This window comes from Schistocerca cancellata, chromosome 5 (genome assembly GCF_023864275.1).
Source record: "Schistocerca cancellata isolate TAMUIC-IGC-003103 chromosome 5, iqSchCanc2.1, whole genome shotgun sequence".
Taxonomy (NCBI): Eukaryota; Metazoa; Arthropoda; class Insecta; order Orthoptera; family Acrididae; genus Schistocerca; species Schistocerca cancellata.
This window is the reverse complement of record NC_064630.1, coordinates 257,169,449-257,188,230: the sequence shown is the minus strand read 5'-3', so window position 1 is coordinate 257,188,230 and position 18,782 is coordinate 257,169,449. Positions and strand designations below refer to the sequence as shown.

At 41.7% G+C, this 18,782-nt stretch overlaps 1 protein-coding gene across 2 annotated transcripts in view; it reads right to left on the bottom strand.

The window, feature by feature from the left end:
- Nucleotides 1-1,637: 1,637 nt before the first annotated feature.
- The window catches only part of LOC126187544 (mitochondrial DNA helicase), a 53,121-nt gene continuing 35,976 nt past the window's right edge, over nt 1,638-18,782 (bottom strand). Inside the window, exons 4-6 of one of the 2 annotated variants that reach the window (XM_049928692.1) lie at nt 3,717-4,018; nt 2,541-3,200; nt 1,638-2,436 (exon numbers count right to left, since the gene is read on the bottom strand). In XM_049928692.1, coding sequence (XP_049784649.1) covers nt 2,326-2,436; nt 2,541-3,200; nt 3,717-4,018 — 1,073 coding nt within the window. In that variant the 3' untranslated portion in view covers nt 1,638-2,325. The remainder of the gene's footprint in view (nt 2,437-2,540; nt 3,201-3,716; nt 4,019-18,782) is intronic. The other variant, XM_049928691.1, reaches the window with a different exon arrangement.

Genomic DNA, 18,782 nt, shown 5'->3' with positions numbered 1-18,782 from the left:
TTTGCTCCACAAAGCCCTGATTCTGTCCTGTCTTTATTATGGGAGTTTTGCATATTGTTCAGCATCACCCTCAGCACTGGAGATACTGGACCCGATTCATCATAGTGGGGTCTGACTTGCAACAGGAGCCATCCTAACTAGCCCTGTGAACAGCCTACTACTCAAGGATGGAGTCCCTTGATTACCTATCAGAGGCAGCCTTCTGTAGGTGACAGCATCCATAGCTTCCCTGAACATCCCAATTACCATCTCCTTTTCCCGGGAAGGGAGCTCCACTTCTCACAACAGCAATTGTTGCATGCCTCCAGTGTGTTCACAACTGCAACTTCCTCCACTGTTGCCTCTGGTCAGGGAGACATTGCATCTGCCACCATAGCTTATGTTCCAACCTTGCATTTGTCTTGAAGTCTCCTTTGGTCCAAAATATTCCGTTCACGTCACGATTTTTCATCGTTTGTTCTTGGCTGTCCTTGATATGTATCACTGTTCGGAAGTGGTATTCACCGATGGCACAACAGTCGACGGATGAACAGGTTTTGCATACACACATGCACGTTACAGTGCAAATGGCTGCAGTATCTTCACTGCTGAATTGATTACCCTTAAGCTAGCCCTTATCCATGTTTGCTCTTGCACTGGCAATAGTATTCTAATCTGTAATGCCTCCATGCTTTAGACCAGGACTACTCTCCTCACCCAATGGTTACAGCTATCTTGTATCTAATCTCTGACTTTCATCAAGCCAGATAGCCAGTCATTTTCGTTTGGACCCCTAGTCATGTTGGGATTTCAATAAATAAACAAGCTGACCAGTTGGCCAAGCTGGACACCAGGGTTCCGATTCTGAAAATGGGGTCCCAGACCTAGACCTTTGGTTGTTTATATGCCATTGACTGCTGAAGTCTGGAGCTCAGAATGGTCTGTCCTGATCTCCCTAAACAAACTGAGGACAATTAAGGAGACGATGACCATGTAGCAGTCTTTCCTGTGTGCTTCTCACACGGAATCCACAGCCTCTGTCGACTCCACATCGGCCACACTTGGCTGCCCCATGGCCGCGTTCACTGATGTGAGGATTCCCCCCCTCACTGCTGATGCGGAACCCGCCTCATGGTGGACCACTTACTCAACACTGCCCTAATTCGGCTGCAGTGAGGAGGCATCTTAATCTTCCTGACACACTACCTCTGGTGCTAGCAGATGATGCCAAAGCGGCTGACCTGGTGTTAAGTTTGCCTTCTAAGGTGGTTTCTATTCATCCCTTAGGGTTTTATAGCATCATTGACCACCTGACAGTTTGGTTGGGCACCCCTCTCCCTTTCCTCATCCTGCTCCTGCTCCTGTCTCCCCTCCCCCCCCTGCCCCGTTGGCGGTCCTGGCTCGGTGGTCCAGCCTAGCCTCTATCCTTCCCATTTTTTTTATTTTCTTTATTCTTTGTTTTGTTTCTCGATTTTAATGCCTTGTGTTGACTGATACTTTAACATCTTGTCTGTGCTGTCTTTTTTCTGGACTTTTATCTCTCTCTCTCTCTCTCTCTTTTATTGTTTTAGTTACACTTAGGCTTTCCAGGATTTGCATCATACAATATTGGAGAAACAATCATTCAACTTGCTCTAAAACCTGTAATTATGAATGTATAGTTACACTTGGGTAATAAAACTGTTTCCCTCACCCAGAACAGATTTGCCTGAATAACACAAAATTCACTTAAAATGGTTAATTCGTTATAACTCATTTTTAATTTCCTGCTTCAATCCTGGCTACAGAACCATGGTTTACTGGTATACCACTACTAAGATCTCAATACCAACTGTAAATTATTATACCAAAGTGATGTGTGCTTTCCTTTTAAATGTGGTGCTCATTTGGAATAAAGCTTTGTTCGTTGACATCTAAATCTGTACTGCAGTGAGCTATGGGCTAATCTGTTACTCATAGCAATGTTGCTAGAGACTGAGTAAGACTATTGATAATAGACTTGTAGAACAAAATAGAGTAATTTCAAGAAATCATGGATAACAATTTTAGACTGGTTGAATTATGGTTTCAACATTGTTCCTTGTAAGTACAACATCAATATTTTAGCTCTGTGCAATGCCACTCTAATGATGAATCTTTTTAGTCATGTGTATGAAACAAAGCTTACCATGCAGAACTTTGCATTTGTGTGTAAGGTCTTTTTTTATTTTTGTAGGAAGTTATAAATATTACTGCAGGAATTATTGCTAAAAGTACTGGTTGTTTCAAGCAATGACATAGCCTGCTAAAAAGTATCAATTTTGACACAACAGTAAATCTAATGTGTTATACACCATGGTTCTTCCATTACTGTTCTTTATCTTTGCTCTTTTTCTTGTGATGTCCATAACTTAAACTGTCTTTGTCAAACTCCAAGGGCATCATACCAAGATCACCAGTATATCTGTTTTTGGCCACCTAGAATTCAAATAAACAGATAGAATAATTTAGTCCAGTTTCAAAAGTTATTAAACCCACTTAACATATTTATGTGAAGTTATATACACTAGTTACAATCTCACCTGTAAGTACTTTTTGCCTCTGACAGAAGTCAGCCTTTTGTCTTGTATTATAAGCACATTATCTGCCTCCTGGGCAGCTTTTGCACTACCAAAAATAGAATTTGTTGTTAAGTCATCAGCATCTCTCTCTTTTCTAGGATGAATAACCAAAGTAACATGACAGTTCTTCTTTGTGGCAAATGAGCGGAATGATGCAATTATGGCATCTTGTTTCCAAAATCTGTCACTGTTTCGTGGCTCTTCAGAAATTCCCATCATAAATTGGACATTATCAATAATTACATGGGCAATATCATGAACATAAGCTGCATGTTCTACGGCTTCCATTACAACACGTACTGGTTGTTGCCCATGAAAAGTCATGAAATAAATTGGCAATTTTTCAAAAACATCGGCCCAGTAATCAAACTGTTCCAAGTGTGTATCTAATGGTACTGTTGCCATTTGCTGAAGCATTGTCCTTGCTAAACGGGCATTACGTATTTCAAAACTCCCCCAAAGAGTATTTACACCTTGCATGGCTAGATCCAAAGAATACTCACTCACAAAGGTAGTTTTACCACTACCGGTAGGACCTGTCAGGACAGTGAATTCACCACGTCGGTGACCTTTCAATATTTTTGTGAGTGTTGGGAACCTCTTCCACTTCACACCTTGGACCTAAAAAATGTGAGATGCTACAAAAACAAAGTCTGCCACAAAATTATAATATATTATCAAACACAACAAACAAAAATAAAGACATAAAATTAGAAAAAGCAGTCACATACTGCACATCTAAATACAAAATATGAAAGGTGAAACTCACAATGACATTATGCAAGACACAAGAGAAACATTTACTCAGCAACTGCTCAAACCAGGAGAGGCACACAATGATAGTCAGGTAAAAAAATTAAGGAATGAGTGAATCTTCAGGCTTTCATAATAGCTCTGTTTATGAAAAATAAGACAGAAAACAGGAAAAAGTTATCTTAAAGCATACAGATAAAGGGCAAAACCCTCGAAGACAAGGAACATGAGATGTAGGTAAAAATTTTGATGTGATAATTGGCCGGAAATTTGCAGTTTACTGATAAATAACAAAAATATTTGTAGCTATGACAACAACAAAGATGCAGTTTACCATAATGTACATAATTTACTTTATTCATACATATAATTAATGGTTATTACTTTATCTATGTTCTGCAACTCTGACAGAACATCTTCTCGTAGCGAAGAGAAGGTTGTAATCGCTTGGTGCCAAACAGGCTGGGCAGTATTTACAATTCCCTTCAAATCCTGACCTAGGTTTGAAGCAACAGCAGCAGAAATTTGTTTCTCCGTTGGTCTGACAAAATAGCACCTCCGCTCACTCATCTTTTTAGCAAACATCCTTGCAGCATCCCAAGCTCCAACCTCATTTCCAAGCCACAGTACAATCTTATTGTAACGTTCAAGAAACGGTAACAGGAGCTGTGGTAAACTTGTAATACCTACAGAGTAAAAACACACTTTAGTAGTCAAATGAAAAAAAAGGGGATGGGAAGGCACAGCACATCATTAAGAATCAAAGTACAGTGTATAATTCCAGTAATTTAAATCGCTTGATAGGGGGCTTATTGGGTGTCCTCTAATCTATTACAAGAGATGACAAGCTTCTACTATTCAACATTCAGTGGTCAGCAGCAGAAGGTCAAACATTATATATATATATATATATGAATATAATAGAGGGAAACATTCCACGTGGGAAAAATATATTTAAAAAGAAAGATGATGAGACTTACCGAACAAAAGCGCTGGCAGGTCGATAGACACACAAACAAACACAAACATACACACAAAATTCTAGCTTTCGCAACCAACGGTTGCCTCGTCAGGAAAGAGGGAAGGAGAAGGAAAGACAAAAGGATATGGGTTTTAAGGGAGAGGGTAAGGAGTCATTCCAATCCCGGGAGCGGAAAGACTTACCTTAGGGGGAAAAAAGGACAGGTATACACTTGCACACACACACATATCCATCCACACATACACAGACACAAGCAGACATTTGTAAAGGCAAAGAGTTATATATATATATATATATATTTAAAAAGAAAGATGATGAGACTCACCAAACAAAAGCGCTGGCAGGCCGACAGACACACAAACAAACGCAAACACACACACAAAATTCCAGCTCTCGCAACCAACGGCCGACCCGTCAGGAAAGAGGGAAGGAGAAGGAAAGACAAAAGGATATGGGATTCAAGGGAGAGGGCAAGGAGCCACCCCAATCCCGGGAGCGGAAAGACCCACCCTAGGGGGAAAAAAGGACAGGCACACACCCGCACACACACACACACATCCATCCACACATACACAGTGTGGAATGTTTCCCTCTATTATATATATATATATATATATATATATATATATATATATATATATATATATATATATATATATATATATATATATATAATAGAGGGAAACATTCCACGTGGGAAAAATATATTTAAAAAGAAAGATGATGAGACTTACCAAACAAAAGCGCTGGCAGGTCGATAGAAACACAAACAAACACAAACATACACACAAAATCTAGCTTTCGCAACCAACGGTTGCCTCGTCAGGAAAGAGGGAAGGAGAAGGAAAGACAAAAGGATATGGGTTTTAAGGGAGAGGGTAAGGAGTCATTCCAATCCCGGGAGCGGAAAGACTTACCTTAGGGGGAAAAAGGACAGGTATACACTCGCACACACACACACATATCCATCCACACATACACAGACACAAGCAGACATTTATAAAGGCAAAGAGTTTGGGCAGAGATGTCCAAACTCTTTGCCTGCCCAAACTCTTTGCCTTTATAAATGTCTGCTTGTGTCTGTGTATGTGTGGATGGATATGTGTGTGTGTGCGAGTGTATACCTGTCCTTTTTCCCCCTAAGGTAAGTCTTTCCGCTCCCGGGATTGGAATGACTCCTTACCCTCTCCCTTAAAACCCATATCCTTTTGTCTTCCCTTCTCCTTCCCTCTTTCCTGACGAGGCAACCGTTGGTTGCGAAAGCTAGATTTTTGTGTGTATGTTTGTGTTTGTTTGTGTGTCTATCGACCTGCCAGCGCTTTTGTTTGGTAAGTCTCATCATCTTTCTTTTTAAATATATTTTTCCCACGTGGAATGTTTCCCTATATATATATATATATATATATATATATATATATATATATATATATATATATATATATATATATATAGACACACACACTGATTTTGCATTAGTGGACAGCCACTAGCTATTAACTATTTCATCAGAGCCACAGAGTAATTTAAACATGTAAGTGGCACCCAATATCAGGTCTAAAAAATAACAAGATGACTGTTTTTGGATCAATGGGAACATATACATTTACAAGCTCAGGCTATACCTCTCCTGATTTGTACCCTCCCGAAACAGTAATAAGCTTTACATGTGAGCTCCTTGTCATACTCTACTTTTATAGTGGTGGTGGTGGTGGTGGTGGTGGTGGTGGTGGTGGTAGTAATAGTAGTAGAAGTTTAATTCCCCCACAGATATCTTTTACAGGGATATTGGACATGTCTTGGTATTACAATTGAAGAACAGCAAAAATAAAATAATTCTGATATACAGACAATAGCAAAATCGGCAATGCTTCAAAAATGCCAAATGTGTATGGGAACTGGACCTACATCCTAAACTACTCCTCACCCCTCTCTCTGTCCATCTCCTCTCTGTTTGTCCATCTCCTTTGCCCTCTTTCTCTCTCTGCCCGTCACTTCCTCTCCCCCTCTGTCCATCACCTCCTCCTCCTCCTCCTCCTCCTCCTCCTATGCCTTTACCCCTCTTCCCTCTTCCTTCCCCCCCCCCCCCCCCACTCCATCTCCTCTTCCCACCATTTGCTGACGTTGAGCCTTCTCTACTGTTATTGCCAACAAAATCTCGATAGTGAACTGAAGTTGTTTAAAATAAGTGGGTAAATTGGTTGGGATTATTGGCACACAGGGTATGAGAGATCTCTCCTGCTGATACAGGATAAGAGAGACCTCTCCTACTGCTGGATCTGCGAGGAAATAGTTTTTATCTGCATATGTGTAGGATTACAAAGTTTCTGTTAATTCAAATTCTGTGGTAGTTTCTAATCATACGCCAATAAAGTGGACTAAATTATCTGCAGCAGAACGGCCTCAGCAAAATCCGCCATGGGACACAGCCATTAGGTTCAGCCATTAGGTTCTGGGATTCAAGGATCCAATACAGCCAACAACACACCATACATTCAAGGAACTTACAGAGGGCATTGGTTAAACTGATTGGACAAACAGCTGTCCATCTGAAGAGGCAGTTTACCCAGTTTCAAAACTAGAATAATGACACTTCCTTATCACTGGAAAGGGAATATCCCCTCACTCCAGCGACAATTAAAATGAATAAGTATATGACATTGCCTAGCCATCAGTAAGTGTTGAAGCATTTGGTTGTGCACCCAGTCTGGTCAAAGAGCCATGTCGGGGCAGAAAGCAAGGGCGCTGACAAGTCTGATGATGATGATGTTTGGTTTGTGGGGCGCTCAACTGCGTGGTTATCAGCGCCCGTACAATTTCCCAACCTTTGCTCAGTCCAATTTCGCCACTTCCTGGATGATGATGAAATGATGAGGACAACACAAACACCCAGTCATCTCGAGGCAGGTGAAAATCCCTGACCCCGCCGGGAATCGAACCCAGGACCCCGTGTTCGGGAAGCGAGCACGTACCGCGAGACCACGAGCGGCGGATGCTGACAAGTCTGACTTGCTAAATGGGGCATTATAAGGCTCCAGGTAATGGAGAACAAAAGACAAAGGGAGTAATTCCAGATGGTGTTTGAGAAGATTGAACACCAGCAGATAGTGGACCAATACTGAGGCCTGGGCGAAATTCTGAGCAAAATGCTAAGCGATACAGTCCGGCCTGGTGAGGATGACACCATTCAGGGAAATTCCCAAGACACCTATAGGAGGACATGGGTCAAAAATGCACCTGATCTTTGCCCATACCTGTGAAGGAGGAGTATGCAGCCCTATAGCAGTGACATATCATTCACAACAAATCCATTTCTTGCATTTAATTAGATGACAGCCCCAAGCATGAGGCCATTTAAAAGCCAGGAGGTTGTCGAGAGATGGATGCTATTTCTAGCATTGGACAGCATGATAGCAGTCTTTAATAGTCACAGCAATTCCATTGATCCACCAAGGGACAGTCTTCCATTCAGGAGAACCCAAGGAAGAGGGAATTACTGAATCAGTTGCCAAAAGGATGGCACTGGTCAAACTCTGTATGGACCCATCAATGCCATCATGTGGGAAAGGCATCCCAATTTGCATTAGTAAATGTCCACCTGAAAGGGCATGCAGGTGAATGATGCTGAAGAAGAAGTAAGACAATTGGAAAATGATCACTGTCACACAAATCGCCGTGAACTCTCCACTGAATGGAGGGGAGGAATCCAGGGCTACAGATGGAAAGATCAATGATTAAAAAAATGCTGTGCGCTACACTACATTGTGTGGGTGCTCCAGTATTGCGGAGGCTGAGATCAAACCCTGCCAGCAGATCTTCAACAATCCTACCCCAGTCAGTGGCTGTAGTACCACTCCACAGAGGATCATGGCCATTAAAATCTAGAAGGAGAAAGACAGGAGGAGGGAACTGTCAAAGGAGGGCAAGAAGAGCAGGAAACTTAGGAGGCCAGTCTGAGGTGACAAAGATTGCATATTGTTTCTACAGAGTCTAAAAGGATCAGATCAGGCACCACCTCCATTGTGGTTTGAAGACGAACCCAGGAACTAATAATGCCTGTGCAGACCAACGTACGGCAAAGAGCTGATCGGGTTCCAGCAGAAGGCATGGAAACCAATAAGATTCAGTGAATGACTGTCCATGAAATGAGACTCCTGTAATACAACGCAGGCTACAGAGTAGAGAGAAAGAAGAGACTGCAATTCTCAAAGGTGATGACACTAACCATTACAGTTCCATTGGAAGAGGGTAGTACTACAGTCTGAATGGGCATTGAATGGGCCAGAATTGAGCATTATTCCTAAACAATCTCTGTCACAGATAAGGATGGAGTGAGATTCATGAATGGGAGAGGGGACCCAGATTGAGATGGAGGGGGCAACATGCCTTGGGATGTCAGGGAGAGGGGGGGGGGGGAGGGGCTGGCCCTGAGACTTCTCTGGAGGGCAAGAGCAGGTGTGGTCAGGAAGAAAGCAAGTTGCGGCAATATCAAGACCTAAAAGAGAATGAGCAACCATGAGGCCCACAGAGTTTGGGTCCCACATCCAACTTGAAGCAACAGACTTCTTGTCCTGGAGATGCCAGGGAGGAGAGCTCCTAGAGGGAGCCCCATCCCCAGTAGGTGCCAGAAAAGAGGGTTTTCTGGCCAAGGAGAAGGAGCAGTTCCTTGAAGGCAGGGAATGGGGACCACCAGGGAGGAGAACAGAGAAGGGGGACAGGATCGAGGTAAGGAGGAAAAGGAGGACAGGACACAACAAAAGCAAAGAAGATACCGTGCTGAGACTGTCAAATTTCCACTGGGCCTCAGGGTTGAACAGATGGTCAAGAGTTTTGAATTCCTGAATCTTCCTTTCCTTATTATAAATTGGGCAATCTGGCAAGTGAGGATAATGTGAGCTGGAACACTTCATGCACCTGTGTGATGGGTTGCATGAACTCCCAACATAGAGAGGCCAGCTGCAGTCACTGCAAATGGGATTTGCCTCACATCATGAAGACATGTGACCAAAGTGGAGAACCAGAAACAGCCCATGGGAGGTGGAGTATTGGGCTTCTTGTCATAATAGTAAACCATAACTTTAACTTTTTCTGGAAGGCCAGTATAAAAGAGTCAGTATCAACACAATTGTCTTAGGACCTCTCTGCACTTGCCAGATTAGTACAGAATTCCTCATCAGACTGATAATTAGGTCCCTGTGAAAATAATGCTCTGTGTCAATTTAAAGACTGGTGAGGAGTAATACTCACCAGGATGTCTCCCAAAAGCTCACAAGCACAAAGGGAAGCCGACTAACTGGCAGAAGAGCAGGAACTACCTCACATCTTACTAAGGGAGTCAACTTCACCAAAATTATATTCAATGTGTTCAACAACAAAAAAGAATGGTTTAGCAGTGGTGAATGTCTCCCCATCTGCCCTGGGTCAAACCAAGTAACAGGGAAAGGGTTTTGGCCCAAGCCAGCCACTCCTAGACATACACAAAGCAGTGACAGCTCAGGTAGGAGAAGTGTGATCCCTGTGTTGTCAGTGGGCTCAGCCTGATGGGTACATAACAGTCCCTCTACACAGTCTGGCTACCATGTTGGTGACCTGGGAGAGGTGGAGGCTATGGCAGGGAAGGAAGGGGGGAAGAAGGAGAGGGGAGATAAACCCACACTAGAGACACTAGGGAGGGACTTCTTTCCAAATGACTCATGCTACAGAAAGATTTTTCAAAGGGAAGTCAAACCCCAAGAGGGACCAGAAAAAGCCAAAAGCAGGGAGAGTGGAAAAGTGAGAAAAGGCTGTAAAGGAATAGCAGAACTGAGGGAATAGCCAGGTCATCATAAAGGGATACAGGGATGGAAAAGCAGCCCAGCAGGAATGAGAGGCTGCGAAACCTCCGGGCGACATGCGAGCCACACACATAGCCACAAAAGAGCTGTGGACCCCCTGGGCAGACAGTTTTTGTTTGATATTGTAAATAAGGAGAAAGAATATACACTGAAGAACCAAAGAAACTGGTACACCTGCCTAATATCATGTAAGGCCCCTGCGAACACACAAAAGTGTCGTAATATAATGTGGCATGGACTCAACTAATGTCTGAAGTAGTGTTGCAGGGAACTGACACCATGAATCCAGCAGGACTGTCCATAGATCCGTAAGAGTATAAGAGGGTGGAGATATCTTCTGAACAGCATGTTGCAAAGCATCCCAGATATACTCAACAATGTTGATGTCTGGCAAGTTTGGTGGCCAGCGGAAGTGTTTAAACTCAGAAGGGTATTCCTGTAGCCACTCTGCTGTAACAATTCTGGATGTGTGTGGGGTCGCTGAGCAGACAGTATGCTTACATATGTCACCTGTCAGAGTCGTATCTAGACATATCAGGAGTCCCACATCACTCCAACTGCACATGTCCCACACCATTACAGAGCCTCCACCAGCATGAACAGTCCCTTGCTGACATGCAGGATCCATGGATTCACGAGGTAGTCTCCATACCCGTACATGTCCATCTGCTCAATAAAATTTTAAGTGAGACTCATCCGACCAGGCAACATATTTCCAGTCAACAGTCCAGTGTTGGTATTGATGGGCCCAGGTGAGGCGTAAAGCTTTGTGTCATGCATTCATGAAAGGTACACGAATGGGACTTCAGCTCTGAAAGCCCATTTCGATTAAGTTTTGTTGAATGGTTTGCACACTACATTTGTTGATGGCCCAGCATTGAAGTCTGCTGCAATTTGCGGAAGGGTTGCACTTCTGTCACGTTGAACGATTCTCTTCAGTCATCACAGGTCCCGTTCTTGTAAAATCTTTTTCTGGCCACAGCAATGTCAGATATTTGATGTTTTACTAGATCCCTGGTATTCACAGGACACTTGTGAAATGGTCATATGGGAAAATCCACACATCATTGCTATCCTGGAGGTGCTGCGTCCCATCGCTCACGCCTCTGACTGTAACACCACGTTCAAACTCACTTAAATATTGATAACATGCCATTCTAGCAGCAGTAACTGATCTAACAACTGCACCAGACACTTGCTGTCTTATATAGGTGTTGCTGCCTGTTTACACATCTCTGTATTCAAATACACACACCTATACCAGTTTCTTTGGTGCTTCAGTGTAAATGGGAGAAACAACCTGTCTGAGTGTTTAAATGCCTTGCTATAACATTTAAAACTGATTGCAAGAAAGAAAACTAAACAGAACATTTTCAAAGTGCAGCATTTTCTTTTTTGCATTCGGTTTTAACAGAAAACCTGTACAGTGTTGTTTAAAAATATATATATCCTATGTCCATATGAATCTTTGTTAGAGTATCAGGTAAAAATGTGAAGTAAATCGGTCGAAAACTTTTCGAGATTTTTGGTAACATCAACTTCTCTTTGTATAATAGTGTAGATCTTAAATATCTATTTATATACCACATATATTTAAAAATATATGTAATGTTTGTTCATCTGAAGCTTTATTGGAGTATCATGTAAAAATTTGAAGTAAATCGGTCAGAATTTTTTGAGAATTTTGCTATCAATTCTCAATGTATTTTCACATATACAGGGCTATTCAAAAAGAAGGAACAGATTCCAAACATTTATTGCTTCCAAACTACAAAAAATAGAACTACAATTCCAATGTTCCTGGAAAGAGAAAAGTTCAAATTTTTATGCATTCAATGTGAGCATCATGTGTTACATGACAAATATCAAAACAGAGCCACATTTCCTGCCACACACGAAATAGATGGTCTCTTGTTATCAAATCCACAGCTTCAATGATGCGATGTTGAAGACTTTCAAGAGTATCAGACAAAGGGTGGATAAAAGCGGGTTCTTTCATGTAATCCCACAGCTAAAAGTCAGAAAGTGTGTGGTCTGGAGACCTGGGAGGCCACCAGCAATAAAGTTCATCTTCTGCTCCTCCTCTTCCAATCCAACATGCTGGAATGATATAATTCAGGTAAAATCAGATATGCTTAGAGAATCTCTCTCACTAGCATAAAAACACTACATTTCCCACTCGCAGTTAATTTTGAAAGAAGAATTAAATTAACTTTCAAGAATGTATTAAGTCCATCAAGGACACAAAATTGGCTATATGTAAACAGAAATGACACTGAAAGTATTGTGTGCTGTTGCCACTGTTTTTGGTACTGATTTAGAGATATGGCAGAAGAATGAATTGCTTTGTTTTTACAGAATTCATGTTACCAAGAGTGTTTGATAAGGTTGTCAAACAGTTATAACTCGGAAAATTTAGTCCTAGATTGCATCTATGTGAAGCAGTCAAATAAAAACCGAATACCCACCTCAATGGGATCATAGAACAATACCATTCAAAAGTAATCACCACACATGTTAAGACAATTGTCCCACTGGAAAACAAGATAATCACTTCCTGCTTCATAGAACACAGTTGGCCTCTGACAAATCCACAACTGCAGCTAGTCTTGCATTTGCTGGTCTGACTGAAACCAATGTTCACAGCATGTCTTTTGTCAGGTTACCAAAGATGTGCAACTCACTTAGTGAAAGGTCAGGGCTGTACGTAGGATGCTGCATTGTTTCCCAAACAAATTGCAGAAGTGTAGACTTCGTCTGATTGGCAGTGTGGGGGCAGGTGTTATCGTGCAAAAGGATGACTCCCTCCAACAGCCTTCTGACAGCCCTAGGACAAACAGTAAAGCAAACAGTCGAAACATTCCACGTCTCCCCTGCCAAAGAAGCCCAAAGCTGTTCACAAAAATTCTGGTAAGTTCATAAAGACCTACTACCCGACTGCAGAGGCCCTCTGCTCATCAAGTTCCTCCAGTGTGGAACCATAAACAATGCACAGTGCTATGAGGACACTTTGCAGAAACTGGGATATGCCATAAAGGCAAAATTTCCAGGATTGCTTTTTGCATGATAATCCCACCTCCACACTATCAAATACACAAGGCTATGCTTCAAGTGATTTGGTTGGGAAACACTGCAACAACCTCCATACAAACGGGATCTTTCAGCATTTGATTTTAACATCTTTGGCAACCTGACAAAAGATATGTGTGGATGTCGGTTTCAGCTGGACCAGCAAGTGCAAGATTGGCTGCAGCTGTGGATCCATCAGTGGCCGACTGTTTTCTGTGAAACAGCGACTGGTCATCTTGTTTCCCAGTGGGATAAATGTCTTAATTTGTGTGGTGATTACTTTTGAATGGAACCATTCCATGGTTCTATTGTGGTGGGTGTTCAGTTTTCAATGGGATGTCCCTTACAGTAAAAAATAAGAAATATGTTGAGAAATACCATTTAGAAACATTTAATTACACTTTTGTGATGAGAATGGACACTACAGTATCGAAAAATGTAGCTACCTAGTTGTAACAAAAGCTGTATTATTAAGAAAACTTGAACAGAATTTTCAGTGTTTATGTCACACAATATTTTGCATATTTCATAATTGTTGAAATTTCAGATGATATGGGTTGTTTTTAAGAAAAAACACAATAGGAACGCTAAATATTCAATTGCGCAAAAACAACAGACAGTGAGGCACATAAGCAAAACAAAATAAATTTAAATTTAACACTATTTAAATAAGTACTTTTGTGGGTAAAAGACATCTGTGTATCACAACTGGCAGCCATCTTTTGATATTTCACATTGTTATTATGAAGATACAGCTTTTGAACAAATAAATAAGGTGTGTTACATTGTACAGCTATTTTCATTACAACACAGAATATTTTGTACAAAGAAAATGAAAGCTGTGTCTTTCGTGTATCTGCTGAATGTAGTTGTGTTGCATGATAATGAGAGAAAGGAGAGGCTGAAATCCAGTACTAGCACATCGCTAGTCCCATTGAACAATTGACAGGAAAGGGGAAAAGAAGTACAGTAGAAGAAGAATGGGTAGCTCTGAGGGAGCAGAGGATCAAGTAGGTAAAAAGACGAGGGCTAGTAGAACTCCTTGGGTAACAGAAGAAATATTGAATTTAATTGATGAAAGGAGAAAATATAAAAATGCAGTAAATGAAGCAGGCAAAAAGGAATACAGACGTATCAAAAATGAGATCGACAGGAAGTGCAAAATGGCTAAGCAGGGATGGCTAGAGGACAAATGTAAGGATGTAGAGGCTTATCTCACTAGGGGTAAGATAGATACTGCCTACAGGAAAATTAAAGAGACCTTTGGAGAAAAGAGAACCACTTGTATGAATATCAAGAGCTCAAGTGGAAACCCAGTTCTAAGCAAAGAAGGGAAAGCAGAGAGGTGGAAGGAGTATATAGAGGGTCTATACAAGGGCGATGTAATTGAGGACAATATTATGGAAATGGAAGAGGAAGTAGATGAAGATGAAATGGGAGATACGATACTGCGTGAAGAGTTTGACAGAGCACTGAAAGACCTGAGTCGAAACAAGGCCCCAGGAGTAGACAACATTCCATTAGAACTACTGAAGGCCTTGGGAGAGCCAGTCCTGACAAAACTTTACCATCTGGTGAGCAAGATGTATGAAACAGGCGAAATACCCTCAGACTTCAAGAAGAATATAATAATTCCAATCCCAAAGAAAGCAGGTGTTGACAGATGTGAAAATTACCGAACAATCAGTTTAATAAGCCACAGCTGCAAAATACTAACGCGAATTCTTTACAGAAAGAATGGAAAAATTGGTGGAAGCTGACCTCGGGGAAGATCAGTTTGGATTCCGTAGAAATGTTGGAACACGTGAGGCAATACTGACCTTACGACTTATCTTAGAAGAAAGATTAAGGAAAGGCAAACCTACGTTTCTAGCATTTGTAGACTTAGAGAAAGCTTTTGACAATGTTGACTGGAATACTCTCTTTCAAATTCTGAAGGTGGCAGGGGTAAAATACAGGGAGCGAAAGGCTATTCACAATTTGTACAGGAACCAGATGGCAGTTATAAGAGTCATGGGGCATGAAAAGGAGGCAGTGGTTGGGAAAGGAGTGAGACAGGATGTTATTCAATCTGTATATTGAGCAAGCAGTAAAGGAAACAAAAGAAAAATTCGGAGTAGGTATTAAAATCCATGGAGAAGAAATAAAAACTTTGAGGTTCGCCGATCACATTGTAATTCTATCAGAGACAGCAAAGGACTTGGAAGAGCAGATGAATGGAATGGACAGTGTCTTGAAAGGAGGATATAAGATGAACATCAACAAAAGCAAAACGAGGATAATGGAATGTGGTCGAATTAAGTCGGGTGATGCTGAGGGAATTAGATTAGGAAATCAGACACTTAAAGTAGTAAAGGAGTTTGGCTATTTGGGGAGCAAAATAACTGATGATGGTTGAAGTAGAGAAGATATAAAATGTAGACTGGCAATGGCAAGGAAAGTGTTTCTGAAGAAGAGAAATTTGTTAACATCGAGTATAGATTTAAGTGTGAGGAAGTCGTTTCTGAAAGTATTTGTATGGAATGTAGCCATGTATGGAAGTGAATCATGGACGATAAATAGTTTGGACAAGAAGAGAATAGGAGCTTTTGAAATGTGGTGCTACAGAAGAATGCTGAAGATCAGATGGGTAGATCACATAACTAATGATGAAGTATTGAATAGAATTGGGGAGAAGAGGAGTATGTGGCACAACTTGACAAAAAGAAGGGCCGCTTAGTAGGACATGTTCTGAGGCATCAAGGGATCACAAATTTAGCATTGGAGGGCAGCATGGAGGGTAAAAATCGTAGAGGTAGACCAAGAGATGAATACACTAAGCAGATTCAGAAGGATGTGGGTTGCAGTAAGTACTGGGAGATGAAGAAGCTTGCACAGGATAGGGTAGCATGGACAGCTGCATCAAACCAGTCTCAGGACTGAAGACCACAACAACAACAACAGTCCCATTGTAGCACCAAAGGAACCATTGGGTTTAACATCATCATACGAAAGACATATCACCATCAACAATATCACATGCCCACAGTTCATGAGATACAGCAAATAGGTTTCGGAATTCAAGCCAGAATACTGCCACAAAGCCTGGTGATCACGGACTTCATGGCACCACCTATTCTACCCTTACCAGCCAAGTACTGAGGGTGAAAATTTCTATCACCAGGGTTCAAACCAGCTACTTCCAGGTTGAGATCAATCCCACAGGTGTGTTTTAGTGACATCAGTTACAAAAGCAGCAATATTTTACACACGTGATCAGAAGGAATCATTTTCTCTCACTAGTAACAGATAGTTTTTTAAAGTCCAATACCTTTTTGCATTGCATCGCATTTCATTTCAAATATATTACTATTGTTGTTATTTACTGCACATTAAGGACCCTCCACATGAATAAGCTAATGGCAGGGAGTTGCTGCCACTGGATTCTTAAGAAACAGTTTGACATTCTTGCCTCTAGATGTAACCCTCTGTGACTACTAGCCAAAATATCACTGCATGTAATATAAATTAACTGTATATTGCAAGGAAGATTAGGGAACTACCATACCATTGACATAGGGGTAATTATAAATGTTGACATACATGATGCACCAAGCTTGAATAGCACAAGGACGGGGAAGGAAATTGGCCAAGTCCTTTTCAAAGGGCCTATCACAGCACTTGCCTTAACTGATTTAGGGAAAGCTGGATGGCGATTTGAAAATCACTCCTCTCTAATGCAAGTCTGGTATTTTGACCATCACACTACTTTGCTTAGTGGCACAGTGCAACTGAAGGATGTTTTTCACATTACTTACTGCAGTCATGTGTAACATCTAAAATGCATACACCTGTAACGAGAGATAAGTTGCGGTTCATATATGGAAAGTGTGGTTCTTCAGTGAATTCATGTCAAATTCATCCTTAAGCTGTATTGTTGCTTGATAATTCTAGTATGTGGCCACTGGTCTTTGGCCACTTCTCCTTTTGGCACAACGCTAAGACCATCAAATAGTCTGCTCCACACCTGCAGGTATTCCTTCTTTGGAGACTGTTTACAAGCCTTGCTAAGATGTCATATGTGTAGACACTGTATTGATTACAAGCTGTTGACAGGCCAAATGCTAGTAATTGCCACCAGTGGGACCATCATCGTTCACAGGCAGCGAGCACACCAGCAACAGCGGCATTGCAATCAAGGGAACTAGCTTACTTTTGCAGGTCACATGCTCGTCAAGCACCCACGTATGTTCCTCCACCTCCTGTGTGTTTAAATCATGGCTCAACCTCCCACAGACAATTTCAGTTGTTACACTATGTGACCAAAAGTATCCAGACACCCCCAAAAACATATGTTTTTCATATTAGGTGCATTGTGCTGCCACCTACTGGCAGGTACTCGATATCAGCAACCTCAGTAGTGATTAGACATTGTGAGACAGCAGAATGGGAACTCCGCGGAACTCACGGACTCCAATGCCAAACAATGCCTCGCTTGGTGTAAGGAGAGCGTAAACGTTGTAGGATTGAACAGTGGAAAAATGTTGTGTGGAGTGGCGAATCACAGTACAGAATGTGGCAATCCGATGGCAGGGTATGGGTATGGCAAATGCCTGGTGAACGTCATCTGCCAGCGTGTGTAGTGCCAACAATAAAATTTGGAGGTGGTGGTGTTATGGTATGGTCGTGTTTTTCATGGAGGGGGCTTGCACCTCTTGTTGTTTTGCATGGCACTATCACAGCACTCAACCTGTTCATAAAGCACAGCCTGTGGCAGAGTGGCTACACGATAATAATATACCTGTAACGGACTGGCCTGCACAGAGTCCTGACCTGAATCCTATAGAATATCTTTGGGATGTTTTGGAACGCCAACTTCATGTCAGGCCTCACCGGATGGCATCGATACCTTTCCTCAGTGCAGCACTCTGTGAAGAATGGGCTGCCATTCCCAAGAAAACTTCCAGCACCTGACTGAATGTATGCCTGCAAGAGTGGAAGCTGTCATAAAGGCTAAGTGTGGACCAACACCATATTGAATTCCAGCATCATCAATGGAGGATGCCACGAACTTGTAAGACATTTTCAGCTAGGTGTCCAGATACTTTTGATCATTTAGTGTATTCTGTTTTATGTTGAGCTCAGTTTTGTTGTGATGCTGTAATAAAGGTGTACTTAAAAGCAACCTGGGATCATCACTCACCAACCAGCTATTTGCACACAACCGTTTGCAATAAAGGATACAAAACTAATAGCTATACAGTTGAAACCGGCAAATAGAAGTAAACAGAAAAAATTTACAGTCTATAATGCATAATAGACAGAAACCTGCATACAAACAAGATTATTCATGTTCAAATAACTTATGGGAATGCAGCCACGTGACATTTTCGATGACCCACAATACTTTGGCAGTTGTGCAACCTGCAACTTTCAAGATGCAAATGCAACAAGATGGAGCAGTGTAAGGAAATCTGAAAACTCAATATTCAGGGCATATGTGGAAATATAATAGACATTCCCTCCCCCCTCCTCTCTCTCTCTCTCTCTCTAAACAGTACTGACAACACACGTAAAAGGCGACCAATG